Below are 22948 nucleotides of genomic sequence, written 5' to 3'. Positions count from 1 at the left end.
AAATGTTCTATTAGACGAAAGCATGAAGTTTCATGGGGTTTACTTGTGGGATTTTAGTATAACCTTTCCCAGTGGGTAAGTAGCTTATCCTTCCTTCGACGGGCTCTGTGTTTGTACGTTTCTTCGTGACCACATGAGCTGCACCCCTGCAGCAAAGTGGCTCACAGAGGTTCACGTACAGCAGAGTCGGCTTTCTATGGTTGTTGGTGTTATTTAAAAATCGACAGAGGTCTTAATGCGTTGCTCAACAATTTTATTCCGAATGAACCACAGCTAAATATCATAGATGGCCCAATCATTCAGTCATAGAGCTTAATCACATTTTATGTTAGGCACTCTTCTAAGTGCTTGGAGATGCTTTAATGACAACAGAAAAAAAAAAGAACGACAACAACAACAACAACAACAAAAGAACAGATCAAAAGACATCCTGCCATTGTGGAGTTTACATTCTAGCATGGGGAAGAAGGAACATATTGAAACAATAAACAGCGCGAGTTATGTGGGTGAAAGAAGATGAAAGAGGCTATGGAGCAATACAGATTGTACAGACAGCATAAAGGGGCCTCAAAACTGAAGTCAAATTGTAACTTTAAATCATGCCTTTAACATGCTGTCCCTGATGCATTTTCAGTTAAATGCTTTGGCTCCGACGTTCCTTTTTGGGCCACCCCAGGCCTCCATCATCCTGGAATCCGCTGCTGCTAATGGGAAATATGGAATTCAAATTTAATGGCAGTGTTCATTTTAATTAAGAACTCCTTTCCTCCAGTGACTAGCGAGCTATTTTCGCGTGGTTTTTAATTGATAAGGCACTTCCCTAAGCTGGGTTCATGGTCCAATTGAACTAGCCAGTATCTCAATTACATTTACCAGAAAAACCATATGTAAAATACTATTTAGGCTTATTAAGCTAACCTTTTCAGTTAAACCAGCCCCTTTACTGCTCATAAAAGGAAAGATAAACAGAATAAAAATGCTTTGTCATTACGATTTTTGAGCTGGGGTGACAGAAACCGCTCTCCAAATATAGCAGAACTGAATGCTCTCCACCATGACCACATTGACGATATCATACACTTGAGGTATGTATCCATCAGGAAGTTTCACAGACTCCAAGGTGAAAAAGATAGTATAATCTATCACCCCATTTCTTCCGTGTACGCTAGTAATGCAGACCTGTGAGTATAAATAATGCAACTGATTATGAAAAAACCCAATAATCACTGTAACCAGCTTTGCACCTCCTCACTCTGGGTCCTGCATGAGTCCAGGTCACTTTGATGCAAATCATTGATTTCCAAACTGGTTGGCCCGTTGCTAACACGAGGGGTGCTTTGTAAGAATACCCATGTCCACACTCCACCTCAGAACAATTAAATCAGACTCTCCGGGAATGAGGCCTGGGTCTCAAATGAGAAATTCAGCTCTAAATATTACCAAAATATGTCCATTACCCTCTGTTGCCTTGAATTGCCTGTGCATATTCAGGCTTTAATACCCAAATCATCCTCAGCATTTACTGGTAAGCTCAAGTCCCACAACACATTCCGTTCATTCTTTCCCTAAAATTTTCTGGCACAAAGATTGTTTTTCTTCCTCCTGTCATTGGATGATTCTAATAACACTTGGATATTGAGTAAAATGCACAATTTAGAACTTAATCATGTGCTTGTTCTACATAATTTTCTAATGATTTCCTTTGGAAAATCCTGCCTTTTCAATAAGAAAAGTGGCTCCTTTGTTGGCAAAGAATGTATTTCTTCATATTTTCTATTATTCCCATTACACCCAACAGAATCCTGGTCACGTAAATTATCACCAAAGGAAGGGTTATCAGAAACTGATGACGGGAGCAACCGGAAAGAAATTACCTCTTTCGTATGAATACAACGGGTGGGCTTCACAGAAGTTGCCTTGATGTTTGAGATGCCTGGCTCAGTGGCATATTCAACTTCTAACAAGTCACCCTTATAAGGCACAAAATCTAAAACAGCCATGGAGAAATATGAGTGTCATGATCTCTTAACTAGGTCACGTTTAATTTCACACGTTATTTGATAGTGTACTACTTTAAAGTCAGTTCTGCAACATCTAAAGTCCATTTTGTGCATATTTAAACAGACACTGCAAATCTCTAAGTCCAAAAAGAAATTTATAATCCTTAGGCATTGATTCTCCTCTACTGATTTAACAAATTTAAATGGAGGAAAGTGTCAATTGTGCATCACAGCCAATCTGAGGGAGCAGCACAGGATTTACTAAACAACTGTTCATGTTCACAATTGCTTAGTGAGAGGCAGTCAAACATGTAGGTAAGAGCACAAGTTTGACCCTGGCTACATGGCTTCGAATCTTGACACTGCCACTCACTCAGTTTGCAACCTTAAGCAAGGTGGTTAAACTGTCTGTGCCTCGTTTTCTTCATCTATAAAATGAGAAGCACAGTAAGTAGGCTTCATGATACACAGCTGCTGTGAGAATTAGTTGATATGTGCGAAGAAGCACAGTATGTAGCCTTCATGATACACAGCTGCTGTGAGAATTAGTTGATATGTGCGATACACACAGAATCATTCCTGGTGCATAGTAACCACCAAATAACTGTTGATTGGTAGTAGTGGTAGCAGTACCACAAGGAAATGTTGTTACTTTCAGAATGAATGAATTTCTCCTGGTGTTGTGTTCGGCTGATGAACTCTTAAGTATCTGCCTCACAGGTTACAGTTAAGACCACTGAGTTTCAAACAGAAGTTTGCAGTAAGTTAAAAGTGAGTCACAGGATAACAAAGTTACATGAAAGAATCTGGAGCAAATGGAAATCCCAACTGCAAGTGAGATAGTAAATTGCCACAATGACTCCAGAAAGCTAGCGACATCAACAAAGTGAAACATTTCTTCACCTTAGGACCTAACACTGTAGAATGACACAAGACACAGTATTAGACCTCTTCTCTCTCTGTCTCTCTCTCTCTCTCTCTGATAATTTACATACATTTATTTTGTGTGGGTTTAACATATATCTATATACTTATAACTCCAAAATGTATATACCTCCAGCTCTAACCAACCTCAGGATCAATTATCCTTATGCTTACACCAATCTAACATGTGTAAAGCTGAGTTGCTGGTATTCTCCATACTCACCAACTTTTGTTTACTTCAGTCATCTACATCACAAACTGGCAACTCCACTCTCACCACTGCTCAAACCAAAAACTTTGGAGGTACCTTAGACTCATTTTTCCTCCACATCAAAGATCTAATCCATTACCTCCTGGGTTCTTCTCTAACTTCAAAATATATCCAGAGTCAACTCAATCCTCAGGTCCTCCACTTCTCCATTTTCATTCACATCTCCATCATCTCTCACCAGGAATATTACAACATTTTCCTGACTGATTTCCTGACTCCACCCTTTCCCTCATAGTCTCTTCTCAACAAAGCAGACAGTGTCAACATCTTAAAACAAAATTCAGGTCAGAGTCCTGCTTTTGCACCTAAGAAAACAAACTAGTAAGCTGCCTGGGGAAGCAGAGCTAATGTCCCCATTTATACCCAAGCTATACGACAGCAGCCGTAAACAAAACAGACAAAAAAAATATCGTTGGGTAGAAGCTAAATATTAGAATATATCTGCTGATTACAAAGAGAATTCAACAACAACAACAACAACAACACACACACACACACACAGTCACAAGGCGCTATCTCCAGTCCTAAATTTGAAGCATTTGAAGTATATTCTTTTAAAATTTGGTAGTCTACCCTGTCACTGAAACTTCTCTAGTAACCAGCTACAGAAATGATCCCTGCAAGTATAGTATCTGAAGGGTATTAAAAATAGTGTCTCTATGTACTTGTAGGATTGTTTCCATGATTAGAAATTAAATTCTTATGTGAATGAAAAATATATCCAGGCATTACTGAGGGCATTGAACAAATGAACACACAATAGCCGACAGCACACAATTTATAATACTGTCTATTTACTCCTATATTGTACCTAATTTTAATTGGAACGGTCTACTTCTAACATTGAAGAGCCATTGACTGAAGCCAAGTACACTGTAAAAGTTGTTCCAGGACTAAAATCCTCTCAAAAATGTAAGAATTACATTGTATATCTCAAAATGTAAATCATACCTTCAGAAAAAATGTCTATGGAAAAATAAATGCTGTTACTAATATAAATAGTATCTTCACTTATAGAAGTAACACATCCAATTAAAACTCTGGTTCCTGAGTCTGAGGGTCCAGCACCGTAAAGGCGGTGAGGCACAACATCCACCTGTAAGATTTAGGAAAGAGTTACTTCAAAAATAATACAAATTTAAACATGGAAATTACATGATTAAAACACTTGTATTCAAAAATATTTTTAACAGCCATCCTAAACACTGGTGAATATAGTTCACTTGGCAAATGGACCATTGACTTGAGAAGATGGTAAAAGTCATGTGTGTGCTTCAAGAATTGTGAAATGTATCCCAAAACATTAATTGCCTACCTGAGTTTAATGCTCTTGTACCATTAGATTCCAAGATTCAAAAAATACCGTCCTTCGCCTGCAGAAATTCACAATGAAATGACGGTAAAGTGGAAAGGTATGTAGTCATAAGCAGGTTGCGATGAAGGATATAAAACTAGCTCAAAGACGGTTTCTGTGAATTATCTCGAGGGAGAACATTTCAGACAGGGAGAAAATAGGGGCATTGCTTGGGGGAAGTCAGATTTGTGCTGGGTTGTGAAAGAAGACAGAGGTGTAACCTTGTAAACAGGGGTAGAGGAGCAGGGAGGCAGAGAGAAAAAACAAGTTAGGAGCCTAGGGAGCAAAATCCTAACATTCGAGATCCAGGCCTAGGAGAGAGAAGCACGAGACAAAGTTGGAGCAATAACCTCAACTGGGGGAGGTTCGAAAAACCAAGCCAAATTAGGGCTTTACTTGATCTACAATAAAGAGGCATACAAACCTTTTTCCTTATTGAAAGTGTAATAGTCCTTATTTTATAATCCTTAAAACTTACCGAAATAATGCAAGTTCATTGTACTAAAAATAGGAAAAAAAAAAAACAAAACAGATATGTAGACAGCAAAAGGCGGTTACCCCATAATCCATATTCCATTACCAAGAGACCACAAGGGACTACATTTTGGCAGTAACACTCATCCTGATGTTTTTGTCTGTGCACAAATATATATATACATATGTAAATGCCTGTTTTAAAAGCAAATTAGCATGGTATTCAGTATTAAAGTATCACATTAAATTAGCACAAAGGTTTTTAAATAACAAGAAAGGACAGAAAGAGTCATAGGGAATCCCAATTAATGGATGTGCCGTAATTTACTAACCCAATTCCACATAATTAGACATTTCACTTGTGTCCTAGCATTTGGACTACTTGCCTGACTGAACTATAGGATAAACTCCTAGGGTTGGAATTTGCTGATCAAAGACTTCTGATGGAAACTTGAGCCACTGAGTTGTAAGTAATTTTTCATGGTTTTAAAAATAGCCCAGTTTGCTGCTATTCCCATTTCTTAACTGGTGCCTTTCCAACTGTCAATACCAATCTGATGTTTATTTTCCCCTCACCTACTGTCATGAAGGAATGAGGCACCAGTCTCCCGCCCACGTATCTATCCCCACTTTCGACAGTATCCAAGTGGGTGATCCACAGGACCCTTGGACCTCTCTGAGCCTTGACTCCACGCCAACTCACAGACATACTGCAGACTAAAACTTTGCCCATGTCTCATGGCTCCCAACTCTCTTTCTTATGCCTTGCAAATACCACCAACACAACAGCAGGTACAAGCAGATAATGTTGAGGGACAACTGAGTAGCCAGTAGTGAAACAAGATGCGGATCCTTCTCTCAGTCCTGCACATGAAAAGCAAACCCAGACTGGCTGTATGTTTAGATATAAATAAATGAATGACTTTCAGAAGAAAAGCTAAGTGAATACTCCTGTAAATTATGTCTTAGAATTAGCCTAAGGATACTTCCTGAACACAGAAGCCACATGGACAAGATGGACATATTTATAGTATGTAAAAATTAAATAGATGGAGGAGGCGGGGAGCAAGAGGGAAAAATGGGACTCTCCAGTGATTGTCCTCCTGCAGAAACATCAATGTGAAAAACCATCCTTGTATGAAAATACTCTCACTTGACATAAGGAAACCAGATGAGAGACCATGGTACCCGGTTATAGCATGAAAATCAGAAAAGATGCATTGAAGAGGGTAGTAAGAACAGTTTTACATTACCCATATCACCCCTTCCCTGACCTTCAACAGCACAGCATAGAGAGAGATACCATCCACCCAGAGGAGAGAGACAGTAGCAAGCATACGGCATTGCCTGGGAACCCAATATCAGGTCACCACTTGACAGATGCCCATGGTCCCTGACTCTCAGATGGTACTTGAAGACAGAGTCTCTAGACCCACCCTGGCACCAGACAGAAAGCCACAACCACCGCAAAACAAACTCAATACCTGGTCTACATCTCTGTCGAGTGATTCCAGTGGCCTTATGCTCAGAATATTCTACAGCAACAGGGAGTTCTCAGTGAATGCAGGTTTGGATTCCAGTCTCACAAGGGACCAGCCTCCATAGCTAAGGGAATTCCAGCCATTGTAGCATCTGTCGTTGTGTCCCCGGGAATAGGCAGCCCCCTAGGACTTCAATAGCTGTAGTGTTCACAAACATAAGGACCAAAAGAGACCTATACAGAGTTTCCGGACAGGCTTACTGCTAAAGGATGTCCCCTAAAAGCTAGACTGTAAAGACTGAAATGAATACCTACTTCTTCAGTACACAGACACAAACACATGACCACAAAGATCAAGAACAATAAGGAAATCATGACATCACCAAACTGACAAAACAAGGTGCCAGGGATTGACCCTAGAGTGATAGGAATGTATGAGTTGTTTAACAAATAATTCAAAATATTTATTTTCCACATGCTATGTGAACCTTGAAAACAATTACACAGAAATGATTCGGAATGTATCAGAGTAATTTGAAAGAAAGATTGAAAGAATTTTTAAAAAACCAAGCAAATCCAGAAGTTGAAAAATACAATGAAGGAAGTATACAATAGAGAACATCCAAAGAACAATTGATCGAGCAAAATAAAGAATCTGGAAACTTGGAGACAGCTTCATTGAAAATATACAGTCAGAGGAGACAAAATTAAAAGGAAGGACACGGAAAGAAAAAAAACTTACTGGATTTCTGGGACAATATCAGAAGAGCAATAGTATGAGTCATTCACATTCAAGAGGGAGGAGTAAAAAGATCATTTGAAAAATAATAATGGAGAGCCATCCAATCTCAAATAATAATGGGGAGCCATCCAAACTCAGAGAAAGTTACAAACATCTAGGTACTGGACGATCAAAGTTCTGCATTCAGATACAATCCAAATAAGATTACCCCATGACATGTTAAAATCAAACTGTCAAAGATGAAAAATAAAGAATCCCGAGAGCAGCAAGAGGAACGAAGCAAATCATATATAAGGCTCTTCCAATATGCCTACCAGAAGACTTCTCAGCAGAAGCATAAAAGGCCAGAAAGAGTGGGATAGTCTATTTTAGGAACGCAAGGAAAAAAATCTCTAACCAAGAATAATGTACCCAGAAGTGAAGGGGAGATAAAGACTTTTACAGAGAAATCACAGCTGAGGAACTTCCTCACCACCACAACTGTCTTACAAGAAATGCTAGGGAGAATTCTTCCAACTGGCATAAGGGACGCTAATGAGTAATGCAAAAACATCTGAAGGCATAAAACTCACCAGTAAACGTAACTACACAAATTCAGAATATTCTAATAAGGTAATGGTGGTTTCCAGATCACTTATATCTTTCATGTAAAGGTTAAAGAACTGAACTAGTAAAAATAAAATAAGTACAATAATTAATTAAGGGATATAAAATATAAAAAATTGTGGTAAAGTGTGAAACAGAAAACTCAAAATCCGGGGGTGGAGTTAAACGGTAGAATGTTTGCATTTTGTGATCAAAGTTATGTTATCAGTAAAATAAACTGCTGTGATTATGTTTCTGTAAGCCTCATGCTATCCACAAAGAAAAAAATCCTGTAATAGACACACTAAAACAAATAAAAAAGCAAAACATACTAATAGAGAAAAATCTCTTATCCATCAAGGAAAACAATAAAAGAGGAAGAAAGGAAGAAATTCCCTACAAAATAGGTAGAAACAAGTCTCTAAAGTGACAACAGTAAATCTTTACCTATCAATAATTACCTTGATAGTAATGGATGACATCCTCCAACTAAAATGCACAGAGTAGCTGAATAAATTTAAAAAGCAACAACAGCAACAACCAAACCTATGAGAGACACACTTCTCCTTAAAAGACATTTGTAAACTGAAAATGAAGGCATGAAAAAAGATATTCTTCCATGTAAAGGGAAACCAAAACAGCGCAGGAGGTGCCAAACTGATTTCAAATAAAATAGGATTCATATCACAAACTGTAAAAAGAGACCAAGACCATTATACAATGATGAAGGAGTCAATTCATCAAGAAGATATAATGATTTCCAAAAATATGGACCCAACATAGTAGCACCTAAATATATGAAGCAAATATTAAGGTCTAAATGGTGAGGTAGAGTGCAATGCAATAATAGTAAAGAACTTCAACACCCAACTTGCAGCAATGAACAGATTGCCCCAACAGAACACTGACTCCACAAAAAGTGGAATTTATCTGCACTCTGGACCAAATGGACCTGACAGTCATTTACAGAACATTCCATCCAAATACTCCAAAACACATATTCTTTCCAACTGCATGTGGAACATTCTCGAGGATAGATTATGGGGCAGGCCATAAAACAGGTACTAGCAAATTAAAGGAGTTTGAAATAAGATCAAATCAGTTCTCTAACCACAATGGTAAAGTATTAGAAATCAATAAAAGTAGGAACTGTGGAAACTTTAGAAGTGGATGGAAATTAAACAACATGCTCCTAAATAACCAATGGGTCAATGAAGAAATTAGAAGCAAAGTGTAAACATTTCTTGAGCTGAAGCAAAATGAAGGCACAACATATGAAAACCCATGAAATACAAGAAAAGCAATTCTAAAAGTGAAGTTTACATCAATAAAGCCTACCACAAAAGAAAATATACATCTTCAATAAACAACCTCACACTGCACCTTGAGGAACTAGACAAACAAGAAAAAATTGCAATGCAAAATTAGGGCATAAATCATAAAGATCAGAGCAGAAATAAATGAAATAGAAATGAGAAGAACAATACAAATATCAATGAAACAATGACTTGGTTTCTTGAAGAGGTAAAGCAAATCAACAAAACTTTAGCTAGACTAAGGAAAAAAGAGAGAAGATTCAAATAACTAAAATCAAAGATGAAAAAGGAGACAGTACAACTGACATCACCAAAACAAAAAGTATCATAACGAAGATTATGAACAATCATCTGTCTACAAATAGGACAAGTTAGAAGAAATGGATACATTCCTGGACACATACAACCTGCCGAGATGTAATGGTGAATAAATAGAAAATCTGAACAGATCATTAATGAGTAAGGAAAGTGATTCAGTAATAAAAAATCCCCCATCAGTGAAGAGTCTAAGACAGAATGACTTCCCTTCCTAATACTACCAAATTTATGTATAAAGAAGAATAATTAATAGCTATACTTTTAAACCTATTCCAAAAAAAAAAAAAAAAAAAAAAAAAAACGAGCAAGAGAGGAACACTTCCAAACTCATTCTGTCACAACGCATTACCCTGGTAGAAACCCCAGACAAGGAAACACAAAGAAGAGAAAACCGAAGAAAACTACATGCCAAAATTCCTGATCAACACAGTTGCAAAATCTTTAACAAAGTATTAGTAAAGCAAATTCCACGGCACATTAAAAAAATCATTCACCATGTTCTAGAGGGATTCATCCCTGAGAAGCAAGGAAGTTTCTACATACACAAATCAATAAATGTGCTATATCACATGAACAGAATAAAGGACAAAAGTCATAGGATCATTCCAATTTGAGCAGGATAAGCATTTGATCGAATTCCACACTCCTTCGTGATTAAAAACTCCACAAATTAGATATAGGAGGAGTGCACCTCAAGACAATAAAGGTCATACATGATAAACCCACAGGTAACATCATACTGAATGGGGAAATGTTCCAGGCTTTTTATCTAAGACCTGGAACAGGACAGAAATGCCCGCTTTTGCCCATTCTATCGCACATACTTCTGGAAGTGCTAGCCAGAAAAATTAGGCAAGAAGAAACAAAAGGCATCTAAATTCAAAAGGAAGAATTTAGATTGACCCTGTTTGCAGACGGGAAGCTCTTACATATAAATAACCCTGAAAACATCACCAAAAAGCTACTAGGTCTAATAAACAAATTCAGGAAAGTGGCACGACACACAAACAACATGCAAGAATCAGTAGCATTTCTATATAACAATAGGGAACTATCTGAGAAAGATATCAAGAAACAATCCCATTTACAACACCTTCAAAAAAATTAAAATAGGAATAAATTTAACCAAGGAGGTGAAGGATTGCAACACTGAAAACTATAAACCATTGACAAAGGAAATTGAAGGAGGCAGGAGTGAATGGAAATACATCATGTGTTCATGGACAGGAAGAATAAATATTGTTAAATGTCCGTAACCTAAAGCAATCTACAGATTCAATGCAACTCCTATGAAAATACAAATGACATTCTTCATAGAATTATAATTCCATGAAGCTCTTTTTAAAATATTTACAACGCACATGGTTTGACATAGAAATTCCACTGCTATGAATGCGCACTACAGAAAATGTTTTTTTACCTGATAAGGGAAGTTGCAGGATTATATAGAGTTCAATAATTATTATTGTTACCCATATTGTTTAAAGATTAGAATAATAGATAAGTAATTTTTATGTTTTACAGCACAAATTACTACAAATATTGGAACAGAAGGGCCGGGCGCGGTGGCTCAAGCCTGTAATCCCAGCACTTTGGGAGGCCGAGACGGGCGGATCACGAGGTCAGGAGATTGAGACCATCTTGGCTAACACGGTGAAACCCCGTCTCTACTAAAAAATACAAAAAACTAGCCGGGCGAGGTGGCGGGCGCCTGTAGTCCCAGCTACTCGGGAGGCTGAGGCAGGAGAATGGCATAAACCCGGGAGGCGGAGCTTGCAGTGAGCTGAGATCCGGCCACTGCACTCCAGCCTGGGCGACAGAGTGAGACTCCGTCTCAAAAAAAAAAAAAAAAAAAAAAAAAAAAAGAACAGAAGAACCCACAGATTCAGAGGGGTGGGGCTTCAAATTGCAGTCTACATCCCCTCTACGGATCACAGCAGAGAGATGTTGGATTAATACAAGAAAAAAAGATGCAGAAAGAAAACCCACTGGGATAAGACACAATTCCCAAACTCATGCACATCTCACCTTGATTGCTCTGAATCCATAAAGCGGTTTATGATTTTCCACAACCACATTTACTTTTTGTCCAACTTTTAGAGGCACGTTGCCACTCACAACATCACTACTGAAGTAGATCGACTCATCAATCATGCCATAATCACCACAGAAACTTGTGACAACTCCCTGCACAGTTTTCAACTGGGTGTCACCTACAAGATAAAGAAACTAGGTCATATTATTGGCCTCAAATGCAAACACCTACTACAAATAAGTCTTACACTCACCATCTGCATAACCCTAGACAGAGAAGTTTTATAACATCTCTGACCTCGTTTTCATCTGTCAATCCACAACAATCACAATTTCGACTAATAGGGTTGTTGTAGGTTTTTAAAATATTTTTTTAAATTTATCAAAATTTAAATGTTAAAAATTTAAATTATTTTTTAATTTTTTGAGCAGAGTCTGGCTTTGTCACCAAGGCTGCAGTGCAGTGGCGCAATCTGGGCTAGCGGCAACCTCCGCCTCCCAGGTTCAAGTGGTTCTCATGTCTCAGCCTCCCAAGCAACCGGGACTACAGGTGTGTGCCCCCACACCCAGCTAATTTTTGAATTGTTAGTAGAGATGGGGTTTAGCCATGTTGCCCAGGCTGGTCTCCAACTCCTGGCCTCAAGTGATCCACCTACCTGGAACTCCCAAAGAGCTGGGATTACAGGTGTGAGCCACCGAGCCCAGCTTGTGAATATTAACTGACACATACACATCAACTGTCGAGAGCTGTGAGTGCCTTGCACAAGAGTGTGTAAATGTTACCTGTTAGCACCATGTCTATATATGAGTCAAGCTTCTGCTCCTATTATATTCCTTCATCATTATCACCAATTATGATCAGTAGCACCTTCTATAGATACGTAACTGTCTCAGCAGACTAAAAGATATCTGGAGATTGAAGGCTAGCCCAAAACGGCATCTGAATGGTTTTCTTTATTTTTTCTTCTTCTTCTTTTTATTTATTTATTTTATTTTATTTTATTTTATTTTATTTTATTTTATTTTATTTTATTTTATTTTATTCTGCACAAGCCTAGCTGATCAGCAATACTTAGGGATCAAACCTCAGCAGTTGCCCCACAGGAGTTCTCTGCCTTCGGGATCGGATAAGTATAAGGCATCAACTTGGCTTCAAATTACATTCCCGTTTGGGATACAAGCCTAAATTCACTCGCAAATTAGGGAGTTTCTCGCCTTCTGGAAATATAAATAGGCATGTGCTGCACGACCACGTTGGGGGAAAGCACAAGAGGTACAGCCCCCAAGGTCTTCTCTGTCAACACCTTTCCCGCTTTAGATGGACAGGAGAGTTTGGGAGTTGGTTCTCAGGGACTTGTTGAAGACTAGGGTTGCCTCCCCATGCACACACAAGATAGAGCCGCCGTCACGTGCTGTACCCGCCCGAGTTACCACAGCCTCATTCCAGGGGTGAGGAGAACCCCTACTGGGAGGCTTCTGGGGTGGGGGAAAAGTGGACACACAGAGGAATACCTTGTAGGAGCCCCTGCTGCTGTGGGCCCTGTTGCTCTGCAGGGTCGGCCGTACTCCCGTAGAAGGCCAAAGCAAGTCTCAGAAGCCTGAGCATCGTCCCAGTTGTCACCACCAGCCTGGGCACCGCTTGTGACAGATGAAGCACGAGGTCTCCTCAGTAAGGGAAGCCCTCAGGTCACGGCGTCTCCTCAGGGACTCACCTCCTGCTTCTCCTCCTCAGCCTCTGTGGCATGGGACCCAGCCGATAGTGAGCCCCCCTCGGGAGAGTCAGGGGCACCGCAGCCTCCAAAGGAGCTCCCAGGCTCCCCTCTGACTTTTCCCTCTGAGCATGCGCTCATCAGAGCTCGCCTCTACCACTGTCTAGCCAATGGGCGTGCAGTGGGTGGGCGGGCAGGTTCCTGTGGCTATTAAAAGGTGATGGGTGGGTACATCGTCGCCTCTCCCACCAAGGCTGAGGGTGCCATTAGGATGGCCTGGGGAAAATGGCTTGGGAGCTTGGGTTCTGCATATACTAAGGAGATACGGGGCTCTTCTCTTGGGTTCCCTGGGAGGATGGGTGCCTAAAACACCATCTGTGCAACCAAAAATCCTTCTCTTGCCCCTGTTTTCATGGTGCTTAGCATAAGGAGTCACCACTCAGTGGGCAGTCAATAGTTACTCCTCACCAGGGATCAATTTTGTGGAGAGAGGGCATCATGTGGGTAGGCAATGTTTTAGTGATGGCAAGTACGTAGTCTTTTGTACGAGTACTCCCATTTTGAGTTCAGTGATAGTTTATAATAGAATCCTCTTATGATCATTGCTACCAAGGACTCATCGCTTACCTGGTTATACTTACATTACTCTGCTATACACATTACCCTTATTCATTCATTCAGCAAAACTCATAGGGCACCAACTGTGAGCCAGACACTGTTCTGTGTTCTTAAAATTTGTTAGTGAATGAAAGAGTCAAGAATCTTCACCCCGTGAGGGTGGTTTTTTCACAGGATGACAAAAGGGCGACACTAAGCATCACATAATAAAATATATGATATGTTGGAAGGCAATAAATGCCGAGGAAAAATATAGCAGGACAAGGGAGATCCACAGTGCTGGGCATGGGGTGTTGAATTGCACTTTACAATAGCATGGTCAGAGTAGCCCTCATTGGAAAGCAATAGTTAAGAAAGATGTTGGAGTTAGCCAGGCAGCTATTTTGGTGGGAGCTGTTCAGATGGAGGGCACAGTTTGTGCAAAGACCATACAACAAGACTGTGCCTGATGTACTCAAGGAAAAGCCAAGTGATTAGAGAAGAGGCAGTGAATAGCTAGAAGAGTAGGAAGTATGGTAAGAGAGGTAATAGAGGTTCAGGCTGGATGTGGGATAGTGGGACACTGGAAGTCCTTTCACTTTTATTGTCCATGATGTGTAAAGTCCCTGAAGGATTTGGAGCCTTCCAGGGATCACAGGTGCTTGGTTGTGAACAGGCTGGAAGAGGTCAGAGCAGGAAGCAAGGAGAACAGTTTGGATGATTCTGCTGCAACCCATGGGCACTGTGCATGAAAGCTGTTTGTCTTTCCTCTCCTACTATGAGAACAAGTAAGAGACTTGCCAAAGTTTAGCATCTGGTTAACAGGATCGGTTGAGGGTTAGCTATGGCTCAAGATGTAACAGAGCTGTGTTAATTTCCTAGGGAGGCCACAGCACATTACTACAACTGCGTGGCTTTAAACAACAGAAATTTATTCTCTGGCAGTTCTGCAGGCTATGAGTCTGAAATCAAGGTTTCAGTGAGGTTGGTTCCTTCTGGCAAGCTCTGAGGGAGAGTTTATTCCAAGATTCTGTAGGTTGCCAGTAGTAATTGGTTGGCTTTCCTTCGGTTGTAGATGCATCACTCCAGTCTCTTCCTCCTTCATCCCATGGTGCTCTTCCCCATATGTCTGTATGTCCAATGTACCTCTTCTTATAAGGACACCGCTCATTGGATTAGGGATGTATGACTAATCCCAATGCTGTAGGACCTCATCTTAACTTGATTTTTTTTTTTTTTTTTTTTTTTTTTTTGTGCAAAGACCCTATTTCCAAATAGTCACATTCATAGGTACTGGGGCTCAGAACTTGAGCATATCTCTTTCAGGGCAAAATTCAACCCACAACAACTGCTCTTGTACATTTTGATTACTCCAATATTCTACGATTATCAATGAAAAATTAGGACACACACGTGCACAGACATTTCCTCTCATTTCTCTGAGAAAACACAGGCTGCGAAACAGGAGCCCCTCTGTGAACCTCCTGACACCCATCCTGGTTTTCTCTTCCTTCTCTCTTGTAACAGTGGAAGGACATCGCAGCCCCTGGCCAGGGCTGACACTCCACTGAGCACATGGAACCATTCTCTTGACACATTTTCTCTGAGAATGTTGTTTCTATTGCTATTGCCTCTCTTCATTCTGCATCAACAATCTTTTTTTTTTAATCTTTGCCTGTAAAAGAATAACATACAAAAATACACAAGAATCACCCATCTTAAAAACTTCAAAAATAACTCCCATCTTAAAAGTGTACATAGATAAATAAGCTTCCTTGACCTCATTTCCCCTTCAGACCCATTCTTCTGTATCCTGTCCCCTGCAGCAAATGCTATGTCAAGAATCACCTCTGCTCACTTCCTGAGCTCTCATTCCCTCTTTATTCCTCCAGCATTAGGCTTTTATCCCCATCATGCCCCTAATTTGCTCTTAAGATGACAGGAAACCTCCAGGTCACCAAATCCAGTGGTCAATATGCTAAGCTCTCATCACTCAACCTCTTAGTGTTTGACGCAGTTGAGGACTCCCCATTTCTTGCAACAAGTTCTTCAGTCTTCTGTGTGACCACCCTCTCCTAGAAAGACTCCTTCTCAGCCTCTTTTGTGAGATGTTCCTCCTATCAGGATCCCACAAGAGTGCTCCAGAACTCAGCCCCTGAATGGCTTCTCTCTCCACATGCCAGTCCCATGGCATCTACATTCAGGTACTCCCAATCCCATATATATACTGAGTTACACACATGGTTGTCCCATAGACATCTCAAGGATAAAGTGTCCAAAATTTCACATGTCCTGAGCTTCCTTCAACCCCTGCACTTCCTTAAATCTTCTCCATCTCAGACGATGCCAGCTCAGTTCACACAGTGTGTTGACATCATGTCCCCGCCATAACCGTTAGTTTTCTCCATTTTCTTTACACACTCCATGCCATCCATCAGCAAAAACTATCAATCCTTTGAAGACATACCTGGAGTCTCACCACCTCTAAAGAATGATTGAAAAATATCAATGGGTTAAATTTGTTAGTTTCAGTCATGGCACAGAAGAAAGCAGAAAGAACCAAAGACACAGCAGCCATTCAGACATATGAAAACATGCCCAAAATCCTTCCATGTGTCCCTGCTGGCACAAATAGAGCTAATAATGGATGCTGCAGCAAGAGATTGGTGCTAAGAAATAGCCTTAGAAAGAGGTAAGAAATAGCCTTCTCTGGCAAACTTCACTAAGTAAGTCTCAGTCTCCTCTGCAGGGATCAAACTCTGCTGGCAGAGAAGCTACAGGTAGATTCCAGCACCAGGAAGACAGGTCCCTGCTGAGAGAATACTGCAGAACAAAGAAGGGGCTCTTCTCTACCACCCTGCTGCAAACATTGTAAATGATCTCTTGTGGTGGGAGGTGGCTCCAGAGGCTGGGAACACATCAGATAAGAAATGGCTGCTGGGCCTGAATGTCAGGGGATGAATTCCACTGGGCCACAGAGCAGCTGTGTGCCCCATCTTGCCTGTTTGTGTCCCTGCCTTGGCTGTAGAATGGACACGACGCTACTGGGACTTCCTTCATAGGATTCTTTGTGAGGATTAAATGACGTGTGTGTCCCAAGGCCTTAGCCCAGTGCATGCCATATACAGATGCTCGACACAAAGTAGATTAACAGCAATTCTGAACAGGGATGCCATGCACCCCATTAAACCCTTGCACATTTTAACTGTCTCCTATGAACAAAATGCACACCTTCATAAGTATCCATGAAGCAACCATTCAGTGCCAGATTCCAGCAAAGATATAATCATGTGATTTGCCTTCTTGGCTTCTAATGACCTGCATGTTTCACCCTCAAATCAGGGAGACTGAGTCCGACTGAAAATATTGGAAACAATCTGTCCGTGGTTATGGCCCTCAAAAACCTCTTATCACAAACACCTGCTTACTTTTCTTTATGTCACTAACTGCTAGACAGAAATTCTTACTTATTCATATGCTTATCAAAGTGTTGTCTATTTCTTCCCACTTGTATGTCAGCTTCATGACTGCAGAGCTTTTGTTTGTTGTTGCTTTTTCCATCTGCTGGGCGTTAAGCATCTAGAACAGTGCTGGGCCCGTGGTAGGTTTTCAATAAATACCACAGCAATTAATTGAATCACAAAAGGGTAATATCCTGAACCATTCCAGGCAACCTGAGAAAAAATCTGGTTTTAAGGCAATTCACACCAAATCTGAATACTTTGCTTTCCTACATGCATCTATCTAAACAGTATTTGGCCTCATTCAGGGTAATGTTACAGCTGGCTGTAAATGTAAGAGCTGTAGTTCGGAAGACATTAGATCCCGGCTCAACTCAGCTTTTTCCTGGCTTTGCAACTTGTCCTCAGGGTCTGACCACAGCAGCACCTTGTAAGTAAAATTAGCCAATAAATTGGGTTTTCTTGCGTATCAGTGATTCAGCCTCCCTTGTGTACATGAGTTGCACCATGGAGTAAAATGTTACTCCTTCCATTACAAAAGCTACACTGGAAATAAGTATTGGACTAGTGTTTAGACAAATATTTCTGTAAGAATAGAGTGACAAGACTTTAGAAGACATGTATCAATAAGTATATTATTCATTATGATTTAATGGATGGGGACAATTCCCATCCATGGGAAATTTGGAATTCTTATGTGATGGGAGTTTTTCCAATTCATATCTTTGTTTTGCAAAACACAATGAGTGTTTGGATTGCTTTTATTTGTTACAGAATGTCAATGTCAGCTCTCTGTTGTCTTAGCTTTGTCGGCTATAACACAATACCATAGACATTTATATCGCACAATTCTGGAGGCTGGCAGGTCCAAGAATGAGGTGCTGACTGATTTGATTTGGGGCAAGAGCCCTCTTTCTGGCTAGAAGATTGTCAACTTCTGGCTATTTCCACCCATGGAGGAGCGGGAGCAAACGCTGGCTTCTCCTCTTCTTCTAAGGATACTAATCCCATTATGGGACTCTACTCTCATAACCCCATCTAAGCCTAATAGCATCCCAAAGTCCCCATCTCCATATAGATCACATTGGGGATTGCGGTTTCAACAAAGGAGTTTTAGGGGAACACAGATGTTCAGTCCCCCTAACCACTGTGAGGTAAGTTCTTTATGCTGTCAAAATAAATTGCACCTTTTGTTTCCTTTCTTTTTCTTTCTTTTTTTTTTTTTTTTTTGAGATGGAGTCTCCCTCCGTCGCCCAGGCTAGACTGCATTGGCATGATCTTGGCTCACTGCAACCTCGGCCTCCTGGGTTTAAAGGAATCTCCTGCCTCAGCCACCCCAAGTAGCTGGGACTACAGGCACCCAACACCAGGCCCAGCTAAATTTTTTTGGATTTTTAGTAGAGATTAGGTTTCATCATGTTGGCCAGGCTGGTCTCAAATGCCTGAGCTCAGTCAGCCTTGGCATCCCACAATGCTGAGATTACAGGTGTGAGCCACCATGCCCAACCACCTTTTGTTTCCTTTCAAAGGAACTTCAACAACAAGGTTTTGTTTTTCATCTTTAGTATATACAATAGGCCTTCAACTATCCACAGGATTTGGGGAATGAAGTTTCTAATCCACATCATTTAGGGTTAACTGGGGCAATGCTCTTAGGAAGTAAAACCACTGTAGGATGAAGCTGCCCCAGAAGGGTGAACTCTCTTCCTCCCCCTTATGAGACCAATAAGAGTGCTAACTAATCTGAGTCCTCAGTTGTGGATGTTTAGACCGATAGCCCTTAACCAACCTCAAGACTTCGCTCCTCTGGCCAGGCCATCAGCTTTGGAAAGAAACTCATGAAACACTTAACCCAGGCGGTCCTAGGTGACTATTACAATGATGTGGTGACTAAAAGCCAGTTCTGTGAGGAGTTCCAAAGGCAATGGAGAGCCTTTTTCTCTAGCCCTCCCATCTCTGTAGAGCAGGGCACCCAAGTTTAGGAAGGCAGGCAGGGAGTCTGCCAAAAAATGGTTCCAAGGAGGCCTCGTGCAAGCCAGGGTCCATGAGAACAGGGAGTTAGAGTACAGATAGAAGGTTGCCCAGAGTAGGAGAGTATATATGGCAGGATTGCACAAAGAAGTAAATACACAAAGGATAATGGAAGGTAGGGTTCTCCAAAGCTGAGAAGGAAACAATACATGTGGAAAGATGGAAAGAAAGGAAAACATAGAATAAACTCTGTATTCCTGGGATGGTATTAGAGGTGTACGTGCAACCTCAATTTGCCAATAGAAATAAGAACGTCAATTTGAAACACCATATTCTCCAACACGAAAGAAGCAGGGATCCTTGTAAATATGGCTGATTAAGCAGAATTTGAAATTTTGACAAAACAGAGAACTACACACTAAGCATAACAAAGAGGAGCTGTTTACGTTCACAGAGCATATCTCTTCTGCAGATGTACAGTTAAAGATTTATGCATCTCACAAGAGGAGTGGAATGATGAACCAGAACCTCTAGAAAGCTACAAGTGGTTAGAGGATGAACCCACGATCATGATGAGAGACTTCAAGGTGCCCCTTTGATTAACAGTATGCATAATGATGACGGCAAGAACACTAGGTTCAATCTATTGGGCCATGATTAGGCTCCGGGTACCTAAATAGAACTTTATGTTTTGAGAATCATTGCAGGCATCAGGCCAGAATTGGCAGAAGGGCCATAGTTTGCCAAACCCGGCTAAAGATCATTATCTTATTTCATTTTCTTTATTGCGTGTATCCCTAAATGAGCGGAGAAGCATCTGATATCAGCACATCTGCAACACTTTCACGGTGTGCCAGTTGGAAGCTCTGTGGCAGAACACTGGAGCCCCAGAAACTCATGGTCACAGGTCCCTGTATTTTCAAACCAATTATTTCACACGTGGGGAAAGCACATTTCCGACAGGGTCCACTATTTCCTACTCCCTGGGTCCTTCTGTCCTTGTGCTGTGAGGTCATCCATTTAGGGACACAGCTGTGATGAGGGTGAGATGATCAAGGACCATTCATCCTCAATTGTGGTAAAGAGCCTTGGCGTTTACACATCCCTGAGGCAACATATTCAAAATGTACTGCCCCTTGGTCTGCCTTATGAAAGCAAAGCGGTTCTGGGCTTTGCTATTTGCTATGTGAAAGAAGATAGAGGAAATGTATCCAATCTCTATCGGGAGAACCCGCTCCCGATGTTTATCGTGGGTTCTTTTCTATTTCCTAGGTGTCTCAACTGGTTTAAGAAATAAACGGAAAGAGCACAAGAGAGAGAAATTTAAAGCTGGGTATCCGGGGGAGACATCACATGTCGGTAGCATCCGTGATGTTCCCGGAGCCGTAAAACCAGCAAGTTTTTATTAGCGATTTTCAAAAGGGGAGGGAGTGCAACAATAGGGTGTGGGCCACAGAGATCACATACTTCACAAGGTAATAAAATATCACAAAGCAAATGGAGGCAGGGTGAGATCACAGGACCACCAGATGAGGTGAAATTAAAATTGCTAATGAAGTTTCGGGCATGCATTGTCCTTGATAGCATCTTATCAGGAAACAGAGTTTGAGAGCAGACAACCTGTCTGACCAAAATTTATTGGGCAGGAATTTCCTCCTCCTAATATGCCTGGGAGCAGTACAGGAGATCGGGCTTATTTCACCCCTTCGGCTTCAACCAGAAAAGACGGCATGCCTTAAAGGGGTCGTCTATAAGCCTACCTTCAGGGCTCATTCTCTTTCTCAGGGATGTTCCTTGCTGAGAAAAAGAATTCAGCGATATTTCTCCTATTTGCTTTTGAAAGAGGAGAAATATAGCTCTGTTCCATCTGGCTTACCGGTGGCCAATTCAAAGTTACCTCTCTTGTTCCCTGAACATCGCTATTATCCTGTTCTTTTTTCAAGATGCCCAGATTTCATATTGTTCAAACACACATGCTCTACAAACAATTGGTGCAGTTAATGCAATCACAGGGTCCTGAGGCGACATTCATCCTCCTCAGTTTATGAAGATGACCGGATTAAGAGATTAAAGTAAAGACAGGCATAGGAAATTATAAAAGTATTAATTTGGGGAACTAATAAATGTCCATGAAATCTTCACAATTTATGTTCTTCTGCTGCGGCTTCAGCCGGTCCCTCCGTTCGGGGTCCCTGACTTCCCGCAACAAATCCCTGCCTCACCACCCAGCTGAACTGCTGCCTCCCAGGTGATCCTCAGTCCGGTGAGGAAGTTTGTGAAACAGCGGCTGTGACTGAATCACCAGCTGATTGGGCTTATCACAATGCATTTTAACTCCCAGAGATCATTCTTCCACATCAACCAAACTGCAGAATTAAATGGGAGGTAGTGGAAGTCATGGCCCTTGCATCTCTCAAGCCTAATGTGGACTGCTCTGTAATTCCACAGGGTGTGGGACTGCTTTTGAATGACGACATTCACAGGGACCTACTGCTGCCACAGCTCCTGCTTGCCCCTAACTGTTTGCCTTGCTTCATGCTGTGACCTCTTCCAGCCTGTTCACAACCAAGCACTTGGAGTGATCCCTGGAAGGCTCCAAACTCTTCAGGGACTTTACACATCATGGACAATAAAAGCCAGAGATATTCCAGTGCCCCACAAGGCCATGCGCAGCCTGAACCACTATTACCTGTCCGACTATAATTCCTACTCTTCTAGCTCTCACTGCCTCTGCTCCAACCACTTGGCTTTTCCTTGAACACATCAGGCACAGTCTTGCTGTATGGTCTTTGGACAAACTAAGCCCTCCGTCTGAATGACTCTCCCCAAAATAGCTGCCTGACTAACTCCAACATCTTTCTCAACTATTGCTTTCCAATGAGGGCTACTCTGACCATGCTATTGTAAAGTGCAATCCAACCCCCCATGCCCAGCACTGTGGATCTCTCTTGTCTTGCCGTATTTTCCCATGGCATTTATTGCCTTCCAACATATCATATATTTTATTATGTGACGTTTAGTGTCGCCCTTTTGTCATCCTGTGAAAAAACTACCCTCACAGGGCCAAGATTCCTGACTCTTTCATTCACTAACAAATTTTAAGAACACAGAACAGTGTCTGGCTCACAGTTAGTGCTCTATAAATTTTTGCTGAATGAATGAATAAGGGTAATGTATATAGCAGGATAATGTAGGTATAATTAGGTAAACAATGAGTACATGGTAGCAGTGATTATAAAAGGATTCTACTATAAATTATCACTGGACTCAAAATGGGAGTCCTAGTACAAAAAACACATACTTGCCATCACTAAAACATTGATTACCCACATGATGCCTTCTCTCCACAAAATTGATCCCTACTGAGCAGTAACGATTGACCACCCACTGAGTGGTCAGTCCTTATGCTAAGCACCATGAATACAAGGGCAGGAGCAGGATTTTTGGTTGCACAGCCAGTGTTTCAGGCACCCATCCTCCCAGGGAACCCAAGAGAAGGGCCCCATATGCCCTGAGTACACGCAGAACCCAAGCCCCCAAGCCATTTCCCCCAGGCCATCCTAATAGCGCCCTCAGCCTTGATGGGAGAAGCCATGATGTTCATCCCCATCACCTCTTAGTGGCGACAGGAACCTGCCCGCCCACCCACTGCATGCCCATTGGCTGGACAGTGGTAGAGGCAGACCCTGAGGGGCGCATGCGCAGAGGGAGG

At 41.3% G+C, this 22948-nt stretch overlaps 1 protein-coding gene across 1 annotated transcript; it reads right to left on the bottom strand.

Annotated features, from left to right (window-relative positions):
* Nucleotides 1-232: 232 nt before the first annotated feature.
* LOC104677802 (cancer/testis antigen 55) lies at nucleotides 233-13764 on the bottom strand. The gene is made up of 6 exons (XM_010382932.2): nucleotides 13011-13764; nucleotides 11493-11677; nucleotides 4147-4291; nucleotides 1875-1987; nucleotides 992-1179; nucleotides 233-704 (listed from the first exon to the last, which is right to left on the bottom strand). The coding sequence occupies exons 1-6, from the start codon at nucleotides 13102-13104 to the stop codon at nucleotides 635-637; spliced, it is 795 nt and encodes a 264-aa protein (XP_010381234.1). The 5' UTR covers nucleotides 13105-13764; the 3' UTR covers nucleotides 233-634.
* Nucleotides 13765-22948: the final 9184 nt, after the last annotated feature.

The sequence above is a fragment of the Rhinopithecus roxellana genome, chromosome 7 (assembly GCF_007565055.1).
Source record: "Rhinopithecus roxellana isolate Shanxi Qingling chromosome 7, ASM756505v1, whole genome shotgun sequence".
Taxonomy (NCBI): Eukaryota; Metazoa; Chordata; class Mammalia; order Primates; family Cercopithecidae; genus Rhinopithecus; species Rhinopithecus roxellana.
This window is presented reverse-complemented; position numbering and strand designations above follow the sequence as displayed.